General features: G+C 51.7%; 8 protein-coding genes across 8 annotated transcripts; 2 read left to right on the forward strand and 6 right to left on the reverse strand.

The window, feature by feature from the left end:
- Positions 1-126: 126 nt before the first annotated feature.
- Positions 127-2457, reverse strand: ASPVEDRAFT_527461 (putative C2H2 finger domain protein). The gene is made up of 4 exons (XM_040814690.1): position 2457; positions 1437-2403; positions 1110-1379; positions 127-1051 (listed from the first exon to the last, which is right to left on the reverse strand). The coding sequence occupies exons 2-4, from the start codon at positions 2243-2245 to the stop codon at positions 418-420; spliced, it is 1713 nt and encodes a 570-aa protein (XP_040665618.1). The 5' UTR covers positions 2246-2403; position 2457; the 3' UTR covers positions 127-417.
- Positions 2458-4872: 2415 nt separating this feature from the next.
- On the reverse strand, positions 4873-6951 carry ASPVEDRAFT_527630 (uncharacterized protein). The gene is made up of 3 exons (XM_040814694.1): positions 6495-6951; positions 5257-6426; positions 4873-5206 (listed from the first exon to the last, which is right to left on the reverse strand). Exons 1-3 carry the CDS (start codon positions 6675-6677, stop codon positions 5156-5158), a joined length of 1404 nt encoding a protein of 467 aa, XP_040665619.1. The 5' UTR covers positions 6678-6951; the 3' UTR covers positions 4873-5155.
- A 115-nt stretch (positions 6952-7066) lies between these two features.
- On the reverse strand, positions 7067-8044 carry ASPVEDRAFT_51158 (palmitoyl-protein thioesterase family protein; the record flags this gene model as incomplete). The annotated part of the gene is made up of 1 exon (XM_040814428.1): positions 7067-8044. One exon carries the CDS (start codon positions 8042-8044, stop codon positions 7067-7069), a length of 978 nt encoding a protein of 325 aa, XP_040665620.1.
- Positions 8045-8718: 674 nt separating this feature from the next.
- Positions 8719-12278, reverse strand: ASPVEDRAFT_26624 (uncharacterized protein; the record flags this gene model as incomplete). Its single annotated transcript, XM_040809931.1, has 2 exons — positions 8719-11968; positions 12058-12278. The coding sequence occupies 2 exons, from the start codon at positions 12276-12278 to the stop codon at positions 8719-8721; spliced, it is 3471 nt and encodes a 1156-aa protein (XP_040665621.1).
- A 1262-nt stretch (positions 12279-13540) lies between these two features.
- Positions 13541-13993, reverse strand: ASPVEDRAFT_26625 (mediator of RNA polymerase II transcription subunit 31; the record flags this gene model as incomplete). The annotated part of the gene is made up of 1 exon (XM_040809932.1): positions 13541-13993. The coding sequence occupies one exon, from the start codon at positions 13991-13993 to the stop codon at positions 13541-13543; it is 453 nt and encodes a 150-aa protein (XP_040665622.1).
- A 166-nt stretch (positions 13994-14159) lies between these two features.
- On the reverse strand, positions 14160-16359 carry ASPVEDRAFT_39225 (uncharacterized protein). Its single transcript, XM_040811874.1, has one exon. The coding sequence runs from the start codon at positions 15993-15995 to the stop codon at positions 14337-14339; it is 1659 nt and encodes a 552-aa protein (XP_040665623.1). The 5' UTR covers positions 15996-16359; the 3' UTR covers positions 14160-14336.
- Positions 16360-18110: 1751 nt separating this feature from the next.
- Positions 18111-20720, forward strand: ASPVEDRAFT_164065 (alkaline phosphatase). The gene is made up of 3 exons (XM_040808625.1): positions 18111-18500; positions 18556-18758; positions 18814-20720. Exons 1-3 carry the CDS (start codon positions 18388-18390, stop codon positions 20475-20477), a joined length of 1980 nt encoding a protein of 659 aa, XP_040665624.1. The 5' UTR covers positions 18111-18387; the 3' UTR covers positions 20478-20720.
- An 812-nt stretch (positions 20721-21532) lies between these two features.
- Positions 21533-23708, forward strand: ASPVEDRAFT_528409 (uncharacterized protein). Its single transcript, XM_040814706.1, has 4 exons — positions 21533-21874; positions 22109-22338; positions 22390-22822; positions 22886-23708. Exons 1-4 carry the CDS (start codon positions 21811-21813, stop codon positions 23650-23652), a joined length of 1494 nt encoding a protein of 497 aa, XP_040665625.1. The 5' UTR covers positions 21533-21810; the 3' UTR covers positions 23653-23708.
- The last annotated feature ends 243 nt before the right edge of the window (positions 23709-23951 follow it).

Raw genomic sequence — 23951 nt, forward strand, 5'->3', positions numbered from 1 at the left:
AGGAATTCCCATCCCACCTGCGGTTGAGGCTGGGTTGTTGTTGACTTTTTAATCACTGGGTGGTTAACACCAATCAGTTCAAATGATTTGGGTCCAGGTCTACCGGTCGGTCGTGAGCATGGTATGCTTCCTCTAACCGACATTGGGTCCATGATGCGAAGTCAACTCCTCTTGGAAAGTAGACATAGGTTGCAATCCCTGGCAGACTGAAAGAAAATTCGTGGGCCGTTCCAAGCTGCGTTTAGCCATTCATAATGTGCATGTACAGGGAGATCAGTTGCTCCCGGAGCTCGTAACAGAAAGGCTAAGCTCCTATTATGCAGTAGTGGAATAAGTGGTCCCGTCGGGCGATCCTTGAGAAGGACAAGGAAAAGGGAAGGTGGTCTGCAATGTTAAGCATCGTCATGCTTCCTTGATTCATGCAGGGACTCCATTTGTAATCTGGGCAACGGCCTGACTGGCCTGAGCCTGACGGTAGGTGATCCCGAGCGTAATGAGCTCTTGGAGGCTGGCATTAACCTTGTCGTGCATGGCAGAATCCTGGGGGCTAATGTTGCGGAGCTGCTCAAGGAGGCGTCCGTGGCAGTTATAATAGTTCCTTTCAGCGGCCTGAATGTTCTGACCGTGGTGGGCAGTGGTCTGCTGGAGGGCCTTCAATGGGTTTGTCTGGGACTGGGTGGAGCGGGTTCGCTTCATGGTCTGAGCACCGCTGACACCAGTGACTCGGCGCTTGCGTCCAGTGGTCTCCTTCTTTTTGGTCTGACTGGTGGTGGGGGAAGCATCCGGGGAGCTGGGGCGCTCAGAGGAAGCGTAGTCGTGCACTCGCCTCATGTGGTCAAAGAGATTCCAGCGGCGAGGGAAACCGTATCCTGGAATAGAACGGTCACATCCTTCAAAGAGGCAGAGGTGGGGGTTATCTCCGTGTCCGTGGAGTCCATGGGCTTCGCGCTCATGTCGGAATAGGCATGCATTGGAAGAGAAATGAAGTTGAGCATCCATACAGCTCGGGACCCTACAGCGGTATGGCTTCAGGTGGGAATCCAAGTACTTGCTGCTCTCGGTATTAGTCTCCGTAACTTCAGGCACATGCAGGGCAAAATCCGACTTACTGGTAAGCACACTTCTGGGTAGTTGGTGGGTGGTTGCAAGGCTTGTCTCCATTGGCGAACGGGCAGTAGTACTTTCCATCGTTGTGGGTAGGCAGGGAATAGAAAGGGTGGTCACGAGGGTTTCGCGACTCACTGCCATCCTTGGATCTTGGTCGGAGTGGCTCCTTCACGGGAAGTGGTGGGAAAAATTCGGAATCCTGTTTGACCTGCGGCTGTGTCGGGGACAATTGCAAAGTGGGCCTGCGCACACTCTTTGACGGGCGGATGGTCCTGTTGTAAATTAGAACGCTTCTCGGATAGGGGAGGTTTTTGCCAGATCCAACTAACCTGTTGGGGTCCTGTTCGTTGAGGGGTGGTGTGAGAGGGAAAATTGGGTCTCCTAGGTTGATTCCTTGGCCGCCAACGGGAGTGGCTGTGATGTCTTTCAACATGGCATCCTCATGGGACATGAAGGCGGGGTATCCAGAGTGGGAGCAGGAAGAGGTAACAGAGAGATCATTGCTCGCTTCCGTCAAGGGAGGGGAGACAGGCATGTGCTGGAAAACATTTCCAGAGAAATGATCCACGGATCCTTGGTTATATCGGGTGTCCACGATGGAGTTCCAGGCGTCGCCGGCAGGCGAGCCGTGTTCTGGGGTGCACGAGGTGTGAGTGCCATTTTGGCCATTGACATCATTATCAAAGGCAGAGAAATCAAATAGGGATGTATAGTGGCTGAAGTCCTGGGTCTTGGAGAAGTCCATATCAGTCTGTTCACCAACGTCAGGGAGGCCATGGAAATCGGAACCAGCCGAGTACATGATGTCGCTGGCGCCAACTGCAGAGTGCAGTAGTGCATGTTGAGATAATGAAAAGGAGAGCATCTGAACTGCTGGAGAGTCAGGTTTGCTTGACGCAATGGAGTTGCTGTCAATTGAATCCACATCATTCATCGCCCATGGCTTGTCGGAGGTGTCATGGCTGTGGGCAGTACTTGAACACAAGGAGAAGTTATCCTGGCTCAAAAGTTCATCATCCTGGGGTCTTGAGGCCAAATGAGAGTTTCCTTGGATATGCCTTGATTGGGAGTGGTGGTCCATGTGAAGCATTGATTGAGGAAGAGACATGTTCTCTGGGTCGGTCTTGATGGAAGACATTATGAGTTTGTGATCCAGCGGTAAGCTGGTTGGCGTTCAAGGACTATATGCAAGGTCAAGTTAGTAAATCTACAATCCAAATGCTGAAAGCGACATCAAAAATAAAACAAAAAATCAGAACATCATGCGTCCGAGGTCCATAGTCTTAAAAGAGATGCCTACACAATCATTAGTTCCACGTTCGCTGGTCAAGGGCACAAAGAAAACGAACCGTTGAGGTTAAGTCCATAGGGCAGTTCTCCAGGGGCGGTCAAGTCGTCGCTTGGGATTGAGGCGGAGTCCATTACGGGGCGAAGTCATCCAGTATCCAGGTAAAGATCAGATCGAGGCAACGGAAGAACAGAATTCAGTCTGCACGGGGCTATCGGGATCCTAAGAAAAATGTCGAAGGTTACTCCTTGGGAGTTGAGGGCATTCCATAAGACTGGGACTGTTTCCACTCAGTATAGGATCCATTGGGGTATCTTCATTGCCTGGGTCAACGGAAGTGCAACAACATGAGATGCACGGTAATTCCTTTTCTGTCGGTGATACGAGATTCATCAAGTAGGCCATCATCAGGCAAGTTCAAAAGAACTCTTTTGAAATCCAGGGAGATACCTGGGGTCACATTCTGTACTTCTTCAACATGCAAGGTAGGTAGGTAGGTTCCGCTCCGGTTGGAGTTAAGTCCAGGTAGTAGTCACAGATGAAGTCATCAAGAGTCATAAAGTTATCCAGGTCATTAAGATAATGTCATTATTGGTTCATCCATGGAAACGTCCAATCCTCCACCCCAGGTTTGGAGTGAGGTAATCATAGTCCAGAGTAGTAGAGGGGATCCTCGGTGTCGAAAAGAGTGTGCCAAAATTAAACAACACTCGTAGTGTCCAGTCTCACAGCGGACGCTGCAGACAAAAAAGAGTCACGGCCATGTGAAAGTCATCATCATTATTTTGGGTAACCGCGATGCGGCACCGAAGTCCGGTAGGAGCAGGCAAAAGAGAAGTTTCAGGTATCCTTAGGTTGGGTGTGTTGGAATGTCGACGTTGGTCCAGGGGGTATCCATTGGCAGGAGGCGCGCATGTTGCAGAGCAGGAAAAGCAAAAAAACGAGCTAAACAGTGGGACGAATAAGAAATAATCGAGGGGACTACCTGTTATATGTCGAGAACGCTCAGACAAGAAGCCTGGGAGAGATGGAAACGAAAAAGAAACAGAAGCACAAGTCCTATCCTGGGAGCGGATTGGAGTCCAATGGGTAACGGGAGTCCGAGGTGAGTATAGCCAGGGGCTTCAATTGTGTCCAGGTCCACGGGTGAGACTGCTGAGAGAAGAAAACAAGAGTGGTCCTTCAGAGCAGAGAGCAGGGGGGTGATTTGACTGTGACAAATCTAGAGTTGTGGAGAGGAAAGGGTATCGTGAAATGGTAAAGGTAACAGGGTATCAGGTGGTCAAGTGATCTTGGGTATCCTAGAGTCGGCCAGATGAGAATCGTCGATGAGATCCTGGGAGAGACGAGATGAGATAGAACAGAGAAGATCAAAAAGAACGAGGGACGGGAGGGGGGAGGGTCACCTTATAGCGCCGAGAGGAGTGAGATGAGCAGAGAGATGAGGGGCAGCGTGGAAGCACCGCAGAACGCAGCCGTTGCAGAAAAGGGAAAGATGCTGCCTCACTCTGCTCTCACGCGGCGTTTTGATTCGGCAGCGTGAATCCTGCGGGCTTGACGTGGCCTTGGGGGACGAAACGAGTGGTTCAGAGGGAACGGCACGTCCCGATTCTCAATCCTTGGGAGAGGCAGCGGTGAGCACACTACGCCTTAATTGGCGACGGGGCCCGGCGGCATCATGCAAATCTGCACCCCATCGATTCCATCACAGCCAGTCTTACGCTGTTGAGGCAAGCATGAAACTCACCACTGGCGCCCGGGTTGGCCCTGAGCCAGTCACGTTGGAAACTGCTTCAGCTGGCGCTCCTCACCCGCCCCGCCCGCCTGAAGTCCATTCAGTCCTCTGGCTGAACACTCGTCCACGTCAATCCGCGGAACATGGGCCTGCGCTGCAACTGCAGGCTGAATCCCACGACCGCAGATGCCACCGTGTCAGAGGCAGACCCCGCGTCGCAAACTCATCGCGCTGGCCGAAAAAGTACGGCGCAAGCACTGCTCGGAGGCGATGCATCAACTGCTGCCTCGTCGATGATTACTTACAGCCACGTCCGAGTGGTGAGGGTCAAGATAGGAGAAAAAGCACGGACTTGTTGGGCAGCAACGCGCCCAAAGCATCACTAATATGGAAGTTTTCGGGAATTTCGACTCAGGAACCAAGACATTATTTTTCATTTTCTACTACTGAGGCTATCTGAATGGCCCTAAATTTGCGTTCATTCGTCAGCTCATCGAACAAGATCAGGAGATGGTTGCATAACAAGCAGGCGAACGGGCAATGATGTCAGAAGTAAATGGTGATGGTACTGTTGTCGTTCAGCGATCCGAAGATCTCAGGTGAACTATGCTTTATGGGTATGGTGCTCATCATAATAGAAATGGGTCCCGCGGCCCAGCCTCACTAAAAAGAATCGGAAATTTGCTTACCTTGCGCAAGAACGAAAACTTGGAAATTGTTTGACAGCAAAGCAAATTGATCGAGAAAAAAAAAAATGAGGCGCGTCAAGCACCCTGCCGGCTTTCATCCGTCCGACATTCAGCCTGTTGAACGAAGCGTGGCCAACACCTGTGTCAAGACAAGACCAATTACGAGCAAGATAGCTTCAGCCTCGACAGCATTGACCTTCCGACTTTTTTCGACTGGGCCAGCTGGCGTTGAGCCCTGTCGCCGTCGACCATCAATGTTGATGAAGAAAGAAGTTGTTTCGCATGAGAAAGAAGATTTTGTGGAAGAAAATGCGGAAGCGAATCACGTGGTTTCAGTCACATGACTAGTGGGGTACAAACACCAGCCCTGACTACGTTAAAAGTACACTGGACGCCCGGTCAGAAGGGAATCAAAAGTTAAGATATGCTTGGTAGACTTCGTCATTTGCAGTATCCCCATCTGATTGCTCACCCGAGCTGGCTTCCCCGTTCATATTCCCGTCCATACCCCCGTTCAAGGACACGTTCGCGTTGCCGAGTACAGGGCGTTCAGGTCTTCCTTGTCTGGACATTAACGCCCTGACAACTGCACCAGGCTGCTGGCTGCTCATTGGTCGTGGGCTAGGGCTCGATGGTGGAAACTGCGAAATCTGCTGAAAGGTTTGCCCTGGTGCAGAAAGTTGGGTAAGGTCGTCCAGGTCTCCATTAGTTTGAGGCGCTCGCTGGAATATTGTTGCCGGTATTCCCATGGGAGGTCCCCGAGGAAACATCCTTACGGGTCGTTCAAGCGCAATTTGACCCTGACCCAAAGGTTGGGCAAATCTAGATGGGGAGCTAGCCGGAAGCCTTCCCTGTCTGTCAACGAGCGCTTGCGCATCGCGTATTTGGTCGTCGATCGTAAATCGTCTGCGGACTGTTGACGCAGGTTCAGGGACGATAGAGCTACCTCTGTTAGACTGCGATGCCTCCATGGTGTACCCCTGCTCAAGCCATTGGCTCACGGATAAGTGTGGTTCGCCGTTCATTCGAACGTGGTTCGTCATCATCACTCTATCACCATGGCGCTGGAGACCGCTGGAAGACCTGAACAGCGAACTTTCGTTTCTCGCTCCTCTCGCTACACCATTTGTGCTTGGGAGAGAGCTCTGCATGCCAACGCCGTTGTCCACGTCGAGGGGTTCATCTTCTAAAAGCATTGGTTGGGAAGATCCTCTGCGGGCATCTATGGGTGGATAGTATGAAGTTGTGTTAGCCTCAGTCAAACTCGGTAGGCTCATTGGATAAGAGCCGGCACCGAGCATGATATCATCGCTGCCGTCGGACAAGGCGTTTGCTTCATCAACCCGTCTAAGAGGCCTGCCGGGCATCGTTGTAGATTTATTCAACCGTTCGTGGTCGTCTCTCGTAAGTCTTCGTCGCTTGCCGAATCTCTCAGGCTCCTCCTCAGGCATAAAGACAACTTGAATGGGACGTGCCACGCCCACAGCAGCCCAGTCAGCTGTTTCGAGCAACTGGCGCTTTATCCGTTCTAAACGATTGGGTGGCTTCGAATTTGCGTTCGTGCTAGTATTCGACGAAGTTTGAGGTAGACGTTCCTCCGTCCTATTCTATAAACGAGGTTAGATATCCTATCTTGCATATTGCAACTTGATATGATTGCTTCAATCTCACCAACCTCTGAATTTTCCGTACTGCGTTTTAGCTTCTCCACGTCCTGCCTTTTGGCAAAACTGTTGAGAAGAGTAATCTGACGGGGACCGTGGCCTTTGCTAGCTGCGCTTGTACTCCCAAAGGTCTGTTTCCGCGTTTTGGAATTGATTTGGGAATGACGGCGAAGCCGGCCTCCTGTCCAGTTCATGTTAGGAATAACACTGGTGTCGGGGTTTTGAAAATCTCATTTGTGGTGTCGCACGTCGTAACGTCGCAGTTAATGATGGCCAGTCACCTGTGGGGGTGACCGTGAGGTCGCCATTTAGGGAAATCACATATCATGTGATGGTTGTTTGATGCCATCAAAGGGCTCAGCACTGCTATGCACAGGGAAGGCATATCAAGCTTTAGAGTATTCACAAAGTTTGAATAGCTTATAAAGAGTTATAAACATCTCTGTTCTGGAACTTCAATAGCAGCCCTTCCCTATGGACATTGAGCCTTAGGTTCAGATAGACAGTCTGTATACTCTTGAACACAAACACAAAGCGCTGGGTATTCAACAAAATCCACGAGCAAGATCGATATAAAAAGGCTCTAATAGCCCCCTTGGTTCACAAGGACCTCTCTCTGGCCCTGCACAGGGGGCAAATCAACCTCCACAGGCCCAAAATACTCTGTAAACACCCTCTCTAGGTCCTCCTCGGCCAACTGCATATGATTCCCCTGCAGGGTCTTAAACTCCAGCGCGCCCTTCTCATCCAACTCCTTCAATCCCAGCCAATCCTCCTTGTAAATCTCCCTCTCCCGCAATGGCGTTACCTCCCCAGTCTCCTTATCGACCTCTGCAAACCACGACGTCTCCTTCGGGTGTACAATCTTGTCGTCCTTGAACATAAACATTGCAAATCGGTTCAAACTGCTCAGGTTTTCTTTATAGGTCGCATTCTTCACCGCCCGCTCATTATTCACATCCGCCAGGAAATTGCTGTTCTCAAGGTACGCATCCAGCTCAGCAGGATCGCGGAAGTACTGCGCCGGCACAAGCTGCGACTGCACAAAGTTTGACCAACGCCCGGCATGCAGGAGGGCTTCCGCGCCGCGACAAACAAAGTCGCCCCAGCCGCATTCCTGGAACTCGGAGATGCCGTTGTGCTGGCTGCCAAAGGTGACGAGGTTACGGACGGGAGGGTTATTGCATCGCTCGATGTAGGCACGGAGGAACTGACCGCCCTGCGAGAAGCCGAGGGCGTTGACGGCCGGTGCGGTGGAGAGGATGGGTTCGGCGGCGAGTTGATCGCAGACGGTAGAAACCTGTTCGGTGACATTTCCGAGAAATGTCGCCTGGCGATCGGCAGAGGAGGAATCGCCGATGTGGATTAGGTGGACGTAGGTCCCTGGGTTTGTGGACTCGGCGAAGGAGGCGAGGTCTTTGAGGCCTGCGCGCATGAAGTCGTCGCCTAGGCCGTGCCAGATTACGAGGGGGAGCGGAGTGAGTTCTGAGGGTGAGGAGGTCGGCAGTGCGGCAGCAAAAGCTGGAACCGCGAGGAGCGGAAGGTGTATTAAGTGTCGCATTGTTGGGTTTTCGGAGTTGTGTAGGGAGGTAAGACGAGAGGGGGAGAGAGGTATGGAGATGGTGATGGAGACTACGGAGAACAACCCCAGGTCACGTTTGCTGACAGTCTGACACCATCAACATGCATTAAATAATGCCCCTCAACTTGTTTCAAATTCTCAAAGTTCAATGAAAGATATTCTCAACCTGGTTCAATGTATTCAATCTCCTTGTTTATTCATAGGATATGGTATTAGTCTTATAACGGTGACCCTTTTTGCCTTGTTATCTATCTATACTATATAGTAAGGGAAGGGCCCAGTATATAATACCAGCAATCAAGGCATACTACCCACTAAACATTCAACCAAAGATTATAGTACTAGGATAAAGGGTTAAGTACAAAATCTATAATTTTCCATACACGGAGCCATAACATGGTCAAATAACAGGGATATGATACCAAAAGAAATCTAATAGGTGCAAAAAACAGCACAAGGAACGGATGCCGAAGCCTTCCAACAGGCTAGGGTGAGAAAACGGAATGGAGAAATATGTGCAATGGCCGCGAAAAAAATGAACAAAATATACCTGTAAAGGTCGTCGAGAGCTCTCAGAAAGTTCATAATCGGAAAAAAAAAAAAAAAAAAAAGATGCAAGGAAAGTATAGTAAGGAACGTAAAAGATAGCTTGACTAGTACGGGGGCCGTCCAATACCCCCGGTTACATTCCGTCGACCAATGTAGCTCGACGTAGATCTCGGAAGACGGGTGGTATCGGTATCTGACGATAGAAAACCGTCTAAGAGCTTCTCCACGTCACGTCGTTGAGGGTTTTCTTCTACTTCGATGCCGTAAGGGGAAGCTCCCTTAGATTTGCCGTTGATGGCTACCTCTGGGACGTCAAATCCATTGGCGAGCCCAGCACCGGTCCGAGATTTTTGCCTATGAAGCGTTTTGCTATCATTTGAGGCAGCGATATGGGACTTCCCGTTGACCCCGTTAACAGAGTTCTGTTTACGTGAGGCAGGAGCTGTTGAGGGACGGTCAGATGACGACAGCGAGCGCTGGGAGCCATTGGGAAACCCGCCTGGAATAGATAAATCTTGCGGAATTGGTGGTACTGGGGGAATTTGAAACGAACTTTGTGCCTGCCCGTAGAGCGGCCCGTTGCCCGCCAAAGCCCGAGGTGTCTCCACACCATCACCGTATAGTGACTCTTGTCCATCTCTCGTTGATTGCGGCCGGATCGACGCTCCATCTTCAAACTCGGAGTTAGAAAACCCGCTAACCATACTCTCGCTGCTAGAAGAAACAATACTTCCATTGGAAACATCAAGGCGACCACGCAACGGGCTCAACCGCCGGTCCTTGTCTGGGGCCTGTACAGAGAGGACACGCCTCAATTCATTCACATGAACCGGAGAGTCTCTGCTTAAGCTGTAATTTGAAGTCGCTGTTTTGTCCGGCATACTCATTCGGCGAGTGTTCTGTGTGCCTCCTGCTGCGTAGACTGCGGAGGGTGAGCTTGTCGACATGGAACTATTGGTACCATTGGCGTGGGGATGGCCACGCGTGGGTAGGGTTCCTGTTCTTGAGCCACTAAGTGAAAGAGCTTCAGCCTTTTCCCGTTCTGCGGCTTCCAGGGCACTTTGCTTGGACCACGGTGACAGCATTTGCTCTCTGACTGTTGACGGGAGATTATCACCTGGGATCGAGCCGGTAGGAGACATACGTCCTCCCGGTATCACCGGCTTCCCAACATTCCGTCCCGGAGAACCTGGGGGTGTGTGAGTAGATAGCGTATGATTGTAAGATTCCTCGATACGGCGGACAAGCTCTTCAGCGCCATTTTTAAACGGAAGCATCCTATTTGTCTCTCTGATATTATGACTGACAGCATGTCGATCATCTTGAATAATGCTTTCGAGGCTAGTCAGAGAAACACCGATATTATCAAGCCAAATGCCTCGGCTTTTCCGTTTCTCGATTTCACTGAAGATCTCCTTTCCGACTCTGAAAGGATCCAAGCCAAACTTTTCGGTTAATACCCAAAGGTACCCGTACACCAGACTTCCGATGTTCACCCTACATGCAGGTGTGCTGACGCTGTCTGAAGCCGCCATGTCGTCTTGGAGCTTCAATATCATTGGCAATCCAAATCGAACCGCATTTATGCCGAGATTCTCGACGAGGCTGGCCAAAAGTAGGTGAAGTATTCGGATCTCAGTTTCCTCCGATGGGCGTTGAATGGCAGCTTCATAGGCGGTCAAATGAAGCAGGCGGAGAAAGTTCGACTGGGCAATGACTACAGCCTTTTCCCTTTGATGAGCTCCCGTCGCTCGCTTAGCAGCTCTTTCAGAGGTATCTGTCAAATCACGTCTTGGCGATAAGGTAGCAGTCTTGGTTGACCGATCCTTCAGCCTTAGGTCATTTTTGGTGGTTTCCAATTTCAGCCAGTACAGAAGTGCGTCAACGTACGCATACCTAACATCCTTTTGCGGGTCCTGGAGAAGCCAGTGCGTTCCTTCCCAGACGTGGATCCCGACTGGATTCCTCGATTCAACCCCAGTAGACGCCTTGGGCCGTTGAGAATTGGCTACCAGTAGAATGTTTTTGATAGCCTTGAGAGCGCCCACCTTTGCGCTCGCCAGAGAGAGAGACGTGGGGTTTGTTTCCTTGGAGACGTTATCTGGCTGTTCAGGCGCTGTCGAAGGTGAAGTCTGGTCCTGGTTGTGCACCGGTTTGATGCGAGTTAAGATTGCCCTAAGCATGTCGACGACCTGGTCTCCATAGTAGATGTGGGTGGTCAGATCCCCAATGCATCTTTGGAGTAGCAGAAGCAAATCCTGCTCCTTGAGCGAAAGAGCTGCATTTTGATCGTTGTGTGTCTTTTCCTTCTCACCCAGCTGTTCCTCCGCGGCTCCCTCAGGCGCCGGGGACACCAGGATTGCCATGTAACGCATCAAACCCAGCAAGATGTCAATCACACTCAGTCCAATCATGTTCACTGAGGATTTCAACAGATAGTCCATGAGATATACAACGGTAAAGGCCCTGTCCAGGGTCTTTTCCTTGGGAGGAATCTCGAACAGAACTTCCATAGCTGCCGTCAAAATTATGAAACGAGCCTGAACTGGACACCACTTAGCCACTACCTCAATCAATGATGTGGCCCAGTTTTCCTCGTTGGTGCCCAGCGACAAATAGGTGCCGTTCGATTGTCCCTTTCGCAGAATGAAATCCAACACAACCCTCGTGGTGACACGGATCTGGCCACGACTGCTGCCGTTGAGAATCACCTGTTCTAGACAGCCGAGGGCAAGTAGCCTCATATCTGACTCAGCTTTCCTGTCGACATCATCAACATTCTGGACCGCCAATGCCGGGTCTCCCTGCGCCGTGTCAACCGTTTCAACCGTAATTGCGCTGTGTCTTCGTCGTGCGGCAGGGTCCGGGGCAGGTCGTTCCGTTTCGTGAAGTTGGCGCTCAAGGGACTCAATCAATATATCATCACTGTTGTACAGATTCTCCAGAATGACCGGCAGGATTAACTTCAGTGAATCACCACCGTCTGCCGCCAAACAAGCTTCAGAGGAGACAACCCCTTTGATAGCTCGTAGTCCCGCATTCTTCCATCGTATCGTCTGTGGTGTACTGGGAGCAACCTTGCTCTGAGGCTGGGCCTCTTCATGGGCATAACCCGCGTAGATTTTGACAACTCCTCGGTATTGGTCCGCAAAGTCCTGATCAGCTGACAGCGCAGCCATATCTTGATTGTGGCAGAAGGTCTCGAATGTCCCAATCGACTCCTCCACCATGGATATATCGCGAGACCGAAGCACTGTTTCGATGACGGTCAACACGGATCGGGCGAATATCGGCAGGTCGCGGGGGATTTTCTCGATGAGCGCGCTGAGGATTTGAAGTGTGACCTGGACGTTTCTAGCAAGGAGGTTCAATGTCAGCGAAAGGAACAATCCCACCAGTGCGGCAATCAATCAACCCATGATCCAAAACCTCCACAAACTCACCCGATTTTACGGCGCCAGACATCTCGGGCAGCCCTTTTCTCCAAGAAAGCGCTAACCTTGGGGAGCTTGCTGCGTCGCGTGCTCACATAGTATAGGAGGTAGGAGAGTTCGCTGGAATTCGGCTTGACATCCTGAACACCCTTCTGATATTGCGGATAGCACTTAAGGACAAGGATTTGATGCTTTGGGCGGCATTTCTGTCGCACGGATTCAATCGCCATGGTGAATTTAGTGACGTAGCGAATCCTCCAGGGGTATATATAGTTTCACAGGGCGAGCTCCGGCTCAGTCCAACGTGGGAATCCAGGGACAGTCGAAATTAGAAAGGAACGAGGGCGAATTAGGGCGACTGTTTATAAGAAAGACTGCTGCTGTTTAACCATCAGGAGCGCTTGATGTCACCTCGCAGTAGCGATGAGTGGAGACTGGTGAGCCAGAGAAGTTCGCGGCTAGTGCGGGTCAAGGAGAGAAAAGATCCATCTATAGAGCGGATCCAATTTGTAGTGCGGACTTTGCATGCAAAGCCAAAGTTGCTCGAGTACGACAAGGATAGGGGGGTTGTCGCTGGGAAATGAAGGAGGAGGCTCGAAGGGGAACGGGCAAAATAAACGTGGTTGGAGTCAGCGTCAGAGAATCGGCAAATTCACCCTGTCCGAAGACCAGACTTGGCGATCAACTTCCCCCCGGAGAGCGGACAAGAAGACAATTAACGAGTAGATTTTTTAAGGAGGGGTCAAGCTACTATTTAAGATTTCTCCAATGATGAACAGTGCTATTCAGGTTTTCCTTGACTACTGTGGTAAGTGGTTCGCTGTGCCTCACCCGGCCGGCCGATCTTGGTTCCTTCCACCTGCAAGCTGTCTGACCAGGGGTGTCGGGGTTGGGTCACCATCAAAAGGCGAAATCTGAGATTTATATCTCCAGCCTCGTCTCGAGCCTCTGCTCCCCTGACAGCCTTGCCTCAACACGCTAACCGACGCGCGATTGAAGGCGTCGTTCTCAAGAGAGAGAAAAGTCCAACATAGAGAGTATACTTCGGCTGGTCACGCTCCCCCACATTATTCTCCCGGTTGGGGACTTAAGCACAGATGCGCACCCTTGGAGAATAGCAAACGTTGAGAATCTAGCGCGCGCTCGCGTGTGGGTGTTCCTTTCGTTCCATGTTCCCAGAATTACCGGCACCGTTGACGATCACAGGTGCTACCTCGGTCACACATGATGTCCCCAAAAACCCAAGCAAACCCGCCATCGCGGCAAAGTCCACACGCCAATGAAGACACGGGCGATGGAAGAGATGAACCTTGTCCCAAAGCAGATGACGTTCGACCGATTCCTTTTCGGGATTCTATAGGTCTCTCGTTTGCGGGGGTTTCGTCCGATTTCCAACCCCACGGGTGCGTCGGGCTTCCGAATAGTAAAAGAAATGCCAAAAAATCCATCCTTGTCATGGTAGCTTCAGTAAAGGCTTGCCACCGTTGTTTCCCTAAACACCCTGGTCGGTTTTTTTGGGTTGGCCATCTTGGTCTCCGGACTCTGCTGGGCCGCTTTGTTCGCCGTTGACGTCCATCCCCGCCAAACCCTCAATCACCTGTGGACGAATGATATCACGACGAAATGTTTCCTCCTGGAGAAGTCGGAGCGCTCGTAATGTGGCACCGGGATGCGTTAGGAATTGGGAATATTCAGGCGTCTTCCAGTAAGAGTAAAGGTAGGCAAGGTAGGCTGCGAACGCCTCGGCCTCTGGGTCGGAACTGTCGTCGTTCACATCGCTATCGTTACCGGATTTGGAAATCCCTAGCAGGTTAGGGTAGGTTACCGCCAGGTGGGAGAGATAGTATGGGTTCGCGAGGGAGGATACGAATTCAAGCTCAAGCGTAAACCGAGGATTTGTGAGAGTCGCGGGGGGCTGCGCTTGATCAGGATGTTGCTGAGCCATTGTAATCTTCACAACCGATTCTCTTCTTGTCAGGGTTGAAGAGCTTCAGCTTAAGATAGAAGAGGCCTCTGAGGAGTCAAGGTGGGGGGTGTTGCGGTGAAAGCGACGAAAAGTGAAGCATGAGCTCAGCGGTGCTAGCTCGCCAAGACCGGAGATAGCTCGCCGCAGTCCGCATTCTCCAGCTCCAACATCCTCCGTCACGGCGTCACCATCCACGCACCCTAAATCTACAAATTGGGGGATATTTGACGTCATGTGAAGACTATATATATTGCTAATATGTACAGTTGTTTTCATTTCGCATTGGTCCATCGCTCTATCCTCGACAGCACACATCCAGTCCTTACCCTTCCTCACCGAACTCCTTAACGATCCATTCGCACCACTTCTCAAAAGCAGCCCTCCATTCTGTCATCCGGGCAGCCTTCAACCCATTGCCGTGGCCCTCAATTCCCTCAAGCCACTCAGCTTCTGTCTCATCCTCAAAAGCTGCCCATCTAATACTATCCTCCGCCATTGTCGCCAGCCCCGTAAGACCCGTGTTCTCAAACGCTGCCATGACCTGGTAGAAGTCGTGGCTTAATCCATTGTTTCCATGCCCGAGTACGGCCGGGTCGTCGTTGTTCAATGAAACAGCCACGCCGCGCGACAGGAGCGCGGGCATCGGGTGCATCAGAATATTTGAGGTCAGGCGTAGCACTTCATGGGAGATAGGGCACATTTCGATGAGGATTTTCTTGTCCTTGACAATGTCGATAAGGAGAGGATGTTTATACAACGAGAAGGCGTGCCCGATTCTTCGGGAGTTCAATAATATGGCATCGACGATATTACCGTCGGTGCTATTGCCATCGCCTAGGCATTCGCCGGCGTGGAAGAAGAATGGTATTTGAAGTTGCTTCTCGGCACATTGTTGCTCGAACCATTTGGTAAGGGGGAGTAGGTCGATCAGAGTCCGGCCTAAATCTTCCTGTCCGACGTAGTCAAAGCCCGCTATGGAAGATGGGTATGCCTTCTTGCAGGCTATGCAGTGCTTCATGGATTTCTTGATTGGTTCGTCAGAGAATCCACGAAGGGCTGTCCAAATTATCCTCGCGCCCCAGAACCCAGCGCCTTGGGGAGAGGATACGTAAGAATCCACTTCTTCTTGAAAGCATTGCATGAAGTACAAGAAATCGGGCTCTGCCACGTCCGAGCCCTCGCGGAAGAATGGCTGGTTGATACCTAGACGCAGTTCGACGTATCTGATGCCGTCTTCGTGGAGCTGCTGTAACAATCTCGGTATGCAACGTCGAAATATCGGCTCCGTAAAGAATAATCCAGAAATGGCGATAAAACAGGACCCAAACTTCTTCCAGATATCACTAATCCCATGATGATGCTGTAAAGCCTCTTCCTCATTGATAGTCATCCTAGACACAGCCCATGTTTTAAAGGCCTCCACGCCACCGGGATACGTTCTAGCCGCAGCTGACACCGGGACAGGTTGGTTTGGTGTGTAATCCGACTGCCAAATATCGACCTCAGCCCCATCCTGCGCACCAGGCCGATACACAAATTCAAACGGCTCCGACCACTTATCCCCGGGGAACAGCGACTTTGGACTCGTAATGTAAAACCCTGGAATCTCAAGCGCCTGCTCAATAAGCCAATCAATGTCAATCATAGCTTCCATATGCGCATGCAACAGAGAGCCCTTCGGCATAGCCGCAATAATCTTCCACAGCTTCGTCTTCTCCATGCGATCCCGCGACAGGGTAAACGACATGCCCGGGAACATAACCTCTTTCAAATCGCAGCGAGCATTGGAATTGGAAGATGTCGCAGGCGCTGTCCAGAACGTCTCCAGTTCCTTTTTGCGAATGTTGGAAAGGATGGCCGCCGCACTTTTTGCGACCGGGGACATGCTCTGTTTGAAGACGTGGTCGTGTCTACTGAGCTTTTCTTTCTCCAGAAGCGCTCTACGCTCGGAGATGTGTTTTTCGATCCCGGTTTGGGCCATCTTGGCTATGTTATTTGCTATGATTGTCGCTGGTTGAAGCTGAAGGTCTTTGCCTTGCTTTGCGATGTGGTGATTGCGGTACAGACCACCCGCAGTTTTCTTGCGGGGCAAAGTGTCAAAAACACTGGCCTAAGTAGTGATTGCAACGTCGGGATGCGTACTCTTTGGATCTAGGCTCCAAGAGGTACAATAGGCAGAAATTGAAAATATACCAGGATGGTTGCTTTCCTTATCGGTGGCTCCACAAACGCCCAGTCTGCCCAATATGGAGTTCGGAGTTTGCCGAAGAGGACGACGGGCTGAGGAATAGTTTTTTGTGACATTGGTCACAGTAAACAGTTGTTTTAAAATTACCCTGCTTTTAGATAGGCATAGTCTGTATGTATATGCGTGCTGCTTTGTGTTAGTTGTTAAATCTCTGGTCATTTAATGGAGGTATCAGTTATATATATTTGGAACATTGAGTAGTGCTTATTTGTATTAGACCTTTACCAACAACTAAAGCATGCCGGCGCAAAATAAATAACAATACTAAAGTATATTCAACACAGAGAATCGACAGCTTTCAAGTACCCATTTAAGTACTAAATAAAGGGCCGCATGGGTAGTTGGGTGCCTAGGGCTAGCTATCTCATAAGGCATATTGTTGAAACGCAGCCCCTCTGCAGCCGTATTTGCAGACGTAGAATAGATTAATGTCACCGGCGGGACTAGTAAATACAAGCAAAGAGTTTTTTAACAGAGAGAGCTCAAGGAGACTATTCATCCTCATGAATGACTGCACAATATGACTTGCTCAGATAGTTGCTCATTAGGGCAAACTATTTGACAGACTGTTGGTGAATTGAAAGTAACTTACCAAATAGAGGCTAAACCGATTGGAGTCTGCTCGAGTATCCTCCCTGCCAGGTCTGTCTTGCCTGCAAGGTACGCGCTTTAGAGCATCTTGAGCCCTGTAGGGCAACTAGCCTGGTGAGGACCTTGAGAGGAGATCGACAGGGCTCGATATAAGCTTGAATGACAAGCCTTTGATATCAACAACGTGGGCCTATTGTTTAACTATGTGTCTATAGTGATTGTTTGGGTGGATTGTGTTAGAACTACACATGTAACTTGTCGACATGTAGAGGTGAAACTCCATGTCAGCCTATGATGCACATTCCGACGGGATCAAGGATCAACAGGGGTTGTGTGGGGAAGCTCAGCAGCCATCCATGCAGAAAGCTTCTAGAAGTATACCCTGAAAGGCATGGAATTAGAAACGTGCCTTGTTACCTTGGTGGGTATGCTGATCGGTTCGTGTCCTGTTGCGTTGGATAGAGTAGAAACCTCGGAATCTTTGGAGGTTGCATAGTGAGGTAGAAATAGAACAGGTGTGCGATGCTTAGTACAGCTTAGAAATGATGAACTGAATTGGCTGTGATAGCACAAGATCTCGACTTCTGGTAGAACCCTTGGCCATACCTCATATCTGAACGTGGACTCATACTTTACTTAAGGCAACCCACACCAAACGCACGATCCTCTTCCGCAATCAAGAAAGACAAGCGAATATTCGTGTACAGACTTGGACTTTGAAGTTGCTCGGTCATGACCAACAAAAAGTCCCATGTATCGACATGATTCGCACAGGTGAAACCTCGCACGTTGACATCGGACTAACCCCATTCTCCAGATGCCTCTAGATCTGCCCGAGACAGAACATGGTCGAGTTGGGTACTCAGATTGGCGGGAGCAAGGCCACGAGTTGCGCCCCATGATGTGAGAATTCCCACAGAGCGTTGGAGCCATGGAAGGGGGCACTGAGGGGGCTCATTTCCGAGCAATATCGGTTATGCCGGAGGATGATTGCATGTCGGTTCGTGTTCCAATCTTCCATGCATCAACCCCACCCGGAATAGATGGAATCGAGCCGTTCTGCGATCGCACGAGAGGAGGACTGGGGGCCAGGGAAGCCCACTCCTTCCATTGCAGGACCCCTCTCCCAGCACGTGTGCGCCAGAGGAGGGCAAGAGATACTTGGCGCCAAGCAGGGCGGTCTTGGCTGGAAGCTTCATGCCAATCTTTCGCCGCCGCACGTGGACGCGTTTGTCCCTTGTCATTCGCGCTCGTTGCCCAGAATTTACGATGCGTCGCATCTGCCAAGCCAGCTAGGCAGGGGTCTGGATATGCGGGCTGTTGACATCGCCTGGCTCCCGGCAGAATTCCCAGGTGGCCAGGCGAGAGATGGAGAATTCCGTTGCAGCTCTCGCAGCTGCCCTGCCATGCGAGCACTGTCCATGGGAAATTGGATAAATAAAGCGGTCCGTCCCCCTCGTCTGACAGCGCTCTATCGCCATCCACCACTGCCGGGGTGAATTTGTTGACAGTGCTTCACTGCTTCCCGATCAACATGAGGCCCGCTTCCTTTGCCGGTGTGGCACTGTTTGCTGCTGGCGCTTTTGGTCAATATTTCCAGCGTCTGGGTGGCTGCCCTTCCCTGGGCTGTGTCTTCCCTCCCGACCAGTAAGCCCTCCCGCATGCTGTTACAGGGCGATGAAACTCACAATTGAGTCCGCAGGGCCGATTTCCTTCCCGGACAACACTTCGATATTCGGCTGGAGGTCCACTCTCCTGTCAATGGATCTGAGGCGCGCAAAGGCGTCCCTGACCCTAACTTCAAATTCACCGTTGGCAAGAAGGGACACAAAGGCGTCGCTGTGACCGAGTTCTTCGACATCGAGGATTCCAAGCTCGAGAACTGGCAATTCACCTGGTATGAAGGTAGGATAACTCGCCATACTATTGCTACTAGCCGTAGAATGCTTATCCTTTGCAGATCTATTCGCCCAGGATGCCGACAAGCCCTCCCTTGTCAACGTTACCTCCAAGGCCTACAGAAACCTTGCGCTCTACGAACCAGGCGAGTATGAGGCTATCCTGACCTACTACGGCGAGGAGCAGACCGTTGCCAACTGGCTCGTCCGTGATGTTCCCAAGAAGCGCCGCGCGAAGAACGTCGTCCTCTTCATCGGCGACGGAATGACCACCAACATGATCACTGCTGCTCGCTTGATTGCACACAAGAGCATCAATGGAAAGTACCAGACCAAGCTGCAGATGGACAAGTTCCCTGTTCTCGGCCACCAGATGACCCATTCCATGGACTCTTTCATCACCGACTCTGCCAACTCCGCCGCTGCTCTGTACGGAGGCCACAAGACCACAGTCAACGCCCTCGGTGTCTATGCGGACTCGTCCGAGGATCCCTTTGATGACCCCAAGTTCGAGCTTATTCCTGAGATCTTCCGTCGGCAGCACCCCAATGCTGGTATTGGTATTGTCTCTACGGCTTTCCTTGCTGATGCTACTCCCGGTGCTCTTACTTCCCACACCCGTCTTCGCAGTGAATATGACCACGTTATCAGCACCTTCCTCGACGGTATCACTAATTACACATGGACTGATTTCGATGGCCCTGATGTTCTTTTCGGTGCTGGTGCTGAGAACTTCCTCTCCAGCGAGGACGCCCCGCGCGACTACTACAAGCTGTTCACCGAGAAGGGTTACAGCCTCAGCCTGAACAAGACCTCTCTTGAAGCCGCATCTAACGAGGACCGCGCCCTTGGTCTTTTCTCCCTTTCCAACCTACCCACCTGGCTCGACCGTAACGTCTACCAGTCTAACCTCAAGGAGCAGGCCAACCACCCAGACGGATCCGGCCGTGATGCCGAGGACCTGCCCGGTCTCAAGGACATGACCCTCAAGGCTATTGACATCCTCGACGGCCGTCGTCGCGACGAGGGTTGGTTCCTGATGGCCGAGGCTGCCAGCATTGACAAGCAGATGCACACTCTTGACTATGACCGCTCCCTCGGTGAGCTCCTTGAGCTTGACGACACTGTCCGCGCCACCATCGAGAAGCTCAAGAAGCTCGGTTCTCTCGAAGACACGCTTGTCCTTGTCACCGCCGATCATGGCCACGGTTTCGACGTCACTGGTGCTGTCGACACTGTCTACCTCGAGGAACAGGAGGATGACCGTGACAAGCGCCGTGCCGTCGGCGTCTACGAGAACTCTGGCCTGTCTCAGTACACTGTTGGTGGCGCCAATGCTCTCCGTTACTCTGAGGGTGTTCACTTCCCCTCCCGCTGGGACCCTCGCTACGCCATCCACGCCGGTACCGTTGCCTTCCCCGACCACCGTGAGAACTACAAGGTCCATAAGGATGGCCCTCGTACCCCGGCGGAAGAAGGCGGCGACGAGACTATGTACGCAAGCTACAAGGATGCCGTCAGCGGCTTCTTGATCAACGGAACCCTTGCGCCCGATGCCGACCAGGGAGTCCACTCCCTAACGGATGTCCCTGTCTTCGCTCTTGGTCCTTGCCAGGAGCTCTTTGGCGGTACCTACAGCTCCATCGATATATTCTTCAACATCGCGGAGTGCCTGGGCCTGGCCGAGACCAAGGGTGGACATCACGATGGTGATAGCCAGCACTAGGAGTCTAAGTAGAACGATTATTTGACATATTTCCTTCCAACTTTCTCGACGGACAGTCGGGACTGTATATTACGTTTCCACATATATATTAGAACCAATCAATGTTGTCTGTTTTCTTTAGTATGGTTCTGAGAATTAACCGCATAAATGCATGTATTTATCCCAGTCCATAAAGATACAGACACTACGCCGTAATACGGTATACTATTTTTCGTCACGGAGCTACGAATCCGATTCCACCCGCCAAGAAACGCGCAACATTCCACGGCGATCAACACACGACTAAGGGCCTCCAGGCGTGTCAAAGTGGAAGGCAAAAAAGCGTACGCAAGGCGGGCCTCTCAGAAATGACCAAAGTGGCAAGGCCAATGCCAATCCACTCCTGAGTTCGGGCTTGGGAAATGCCGATCGAAGGCTGGGCTAATTGGATTGCTAAATGACGGGCAAGCGACGAATTGGTCCATCCTCGTTCTTCAGGGAAAGACGGCGGACGAGAGCAGGTCGCAAAGGTCGCGAGCAGGGGCATGGAGGGCGAGGATCCCTTGATATTTGTAGCGCCAGCGGGGGTGGTCTTGACCCTGGAGATGGTTGCAGCGATCTTGCATTCCGGGCTATTTATACTGTGGGTGATATCATGGCGGCGGGAGGAATGTGCGGAGCTGACGTACACTCTGAACGCAGACCAACCTTCTGCAATCATCTGGAGGTGCAGAACTGGGAAGACGCGGCAGTGCCAGTGTAGAGAGCAAAGCAATCAGCAGGCCAATATGGTGGTGAATTAATAATATCACGAGACAAACAGACAATCCGGCACTGACGCCGACGCCGACGATCTGCAGCTGCTCAGTTCGTTGTCTGTCACTTCCAAGGGGTCTCTCCTGGCTGTTGCTCGTTCCTGGTTCCGTTCTTCCTCCGCTTCTTCACCTTTTCCTTCCCTTTTTCTCCTTCCTCGTTCTCCCTCCCGTGCTGTCTCTTCTGCTGTCTTTCTTCTTTCTTTCTCTTTCTCTCTTCTCTCCCTCTCTTTCTCTCTCGGACCTATCCCACCGCGCGACCGGGCTGCCTCCGTCGCTCACAGTCTCAAACCCCACTATTGTCGCTCGTGCTTCAAGTGCACCCCTCCAATAATCGCACCCCCCTGACCGACTCCCGCGGCTTCGCTGTTTCAGCAACTTCTTGCGCGCTCTCTCTCCTGACCCGGTTTGAGCTGGTTTTTGTGCCTCGCGCTCGTCCTACGTCGCACCTTTTCGTTTTCCTCGATGGTAATTCCGTCGTTTCTCCAATCATCCTCCCCGGTCGCTTTTGAATCGTAGCTGCCTTGCGCAACGTTGCCAAAATGAGCGCCCCTCAACAAACCACTTTGTCCTACTACCCACCCGGCGTCTCGCTGGGCCCGCAAGGTGCGTCATCTACTTGATAGCTCTTTATTGTGTTATTGGACTGTTGTTTTGTTATTCTTGTCGTCTCCATCGATCTGTGTTTCAAATCGGCGGACGGTGCGCTCCCCTGACACACGATTGCGACAAACCTCTTTGGTCCCTTATTTTCGGTTTCTATATTTGACCTGATTTATCGCCCTGCCTCTGCTGCTTCTGCTTCCACTTCGGAAAACTAACCCACCTCTACATTTCCAGGCTCTCCTTCTCCATCTTCCCAGCAGTTCCCGGTTAACTTGGGCTCCAACAACCCCTTTCGAACTCGCACTCTGTCACCTTCCAACTCTATTCCGTCAGGCGGGCGGCCCGAACGACCAAAGTCGACAAACCCCTTTCTGGATGATACCGATCCCATTTCGCCGCAATCAGCTCCAAGTGCTTCATTGCCCGACCAGCCCGACATGACGCAGAACACACGCGATCTCTTCGTATCAATATAAAGGGGCCAGGCTGACCAACCGCCTCTTTTGAATAAACAGGAAAATCTCTCTTTAAACGCCGCTCCTAAAGCCAATGGAATGCGGCCAGCGCCCCCTCGTCCCGAGAAGCCTTCGCAGAATGCTCCTCTAAAGAGCCGACCTCCACGACCCTCGAGAGAACGTTCCCAAGGTCGATCCGAGGACCCATTCAACATATTCGCTGATCCCCCGGGCAGACCCCCGAAGCCTAATGGATCGGATTCCAGGTCTCGGGATCGCGAAAGACGACCACGCAGAAACTCGGAGTCATCTATCATGGAGCGAACCCCGAAATTGCTAGATGATGATGATGATGGTGAGCGACGCCGACGCGAAAGGCGTCGACGTGAGCGTGAGGGCCGTCACAAGGATGGCAAGTCCCGGTCGTCTCGAAAAGGCTACCAACTGGATATCATCGATAAGCTGGACGTGACCAGCATCTACGGCACTGGAAGTAAGCATTGCCTATTGTTCGTGTTGAAAGTTTTGGAGGACTGGTATTAACTGGCTATTTTAGTGTTCCACCACGATGGTCCTTTCGATGCCTGTAATCCCCACCGCAACCGCAAAGGACAGCGCGCCGCTCCACTGCAGGCGTTCCCCAAGGACTCGTCCAACATGGCTCTTGGTGGTGCCGGCCCCAACAATGAAAAAATGGATCTTGACAGGTTCCACGGCCGGATGCAAGAGGGATACAACGACTTTGCTTCGACTGGCGTGACTGATAATAGCAAGAGTGAGGGAGTGTCGTTTGACCCAACCTCGCGCATCGAGCCAATCCACGGAGATCCTTCCATGGGCCTGGGTACCAGTACCTTCTTGGACGGTGCTCCTGCCAGTCGCGCAGCTATCCGCGAGAACCAAACCGAGCCGACTAACGGTGCCGGTGGCCTGCAGCGGAAGAAGAGTCTTGCGCAGAGAATCCGAGGTGGCATCAACCGTCCCCCACCCCGCGTACTATCTCCGCAGTCATATGGCTCTCCTGGAACTCCAAACTCCCCGCGCAATGAGAAGAACCCATTCTTCCAGGACTACGACGACGCTTGGGATAAGAAAGGCGCTCGGATAAACTCCGCTGATGAGTCACGTATTCCGGAGGGTGGACGAGTCCGTTCATCTAGTAGCCCTAAGCAAGCAACTAGCTCCTTGGAAAGACAACATACAGAAGAGCGAACCGAAGCGAAAGCTGAAGAGACCAAGAATACCGGCGGAGGCGGTTTCATCAACCGAATGAAGAGTCTGCGAAAGCCCCAGCCGCCAAGAAGGCGAGTCACCGAAGACTGAGCTCTTCGATCATATTTTTGAAACTTCAGTTTAAGTTCCATATCTACCAGTCTTTGGCGAATAAAGGCTGAACGGGTAAAGAGTGCATCGAAATATAGCCCGAGGCTACGCTTACCACACTAATCCCGCACTCAACCCGGGTGTCAGAGCTGCCCGGGTTAGCCATACCCTGTGGTGCGGCGAATCTTGTACATCAACAGGAGTGTGGCCCGTAACTCGAATAACGTATGTTACATGCGGCGCTATCTGGACGCATTTCGTTATTAAATTGCATGGCGGGGAAACCGATGGATTTGGCG

This window comes from Aspergillus versicolor (assembly GCF_001890125.1).
Source record: "Aspergillus versicolor CBS 583.65 unplaced genomic scaffold ASPVEscaffold_3, whole genome shotgun sequence".
NCBI classification, from domain to species: Eukaryota; Fungi; Ascomycota; class Eurotiomycetes; order Eurotiales; family Aspergillaceae; genus Aspergillus; species Aspergillus versicolor.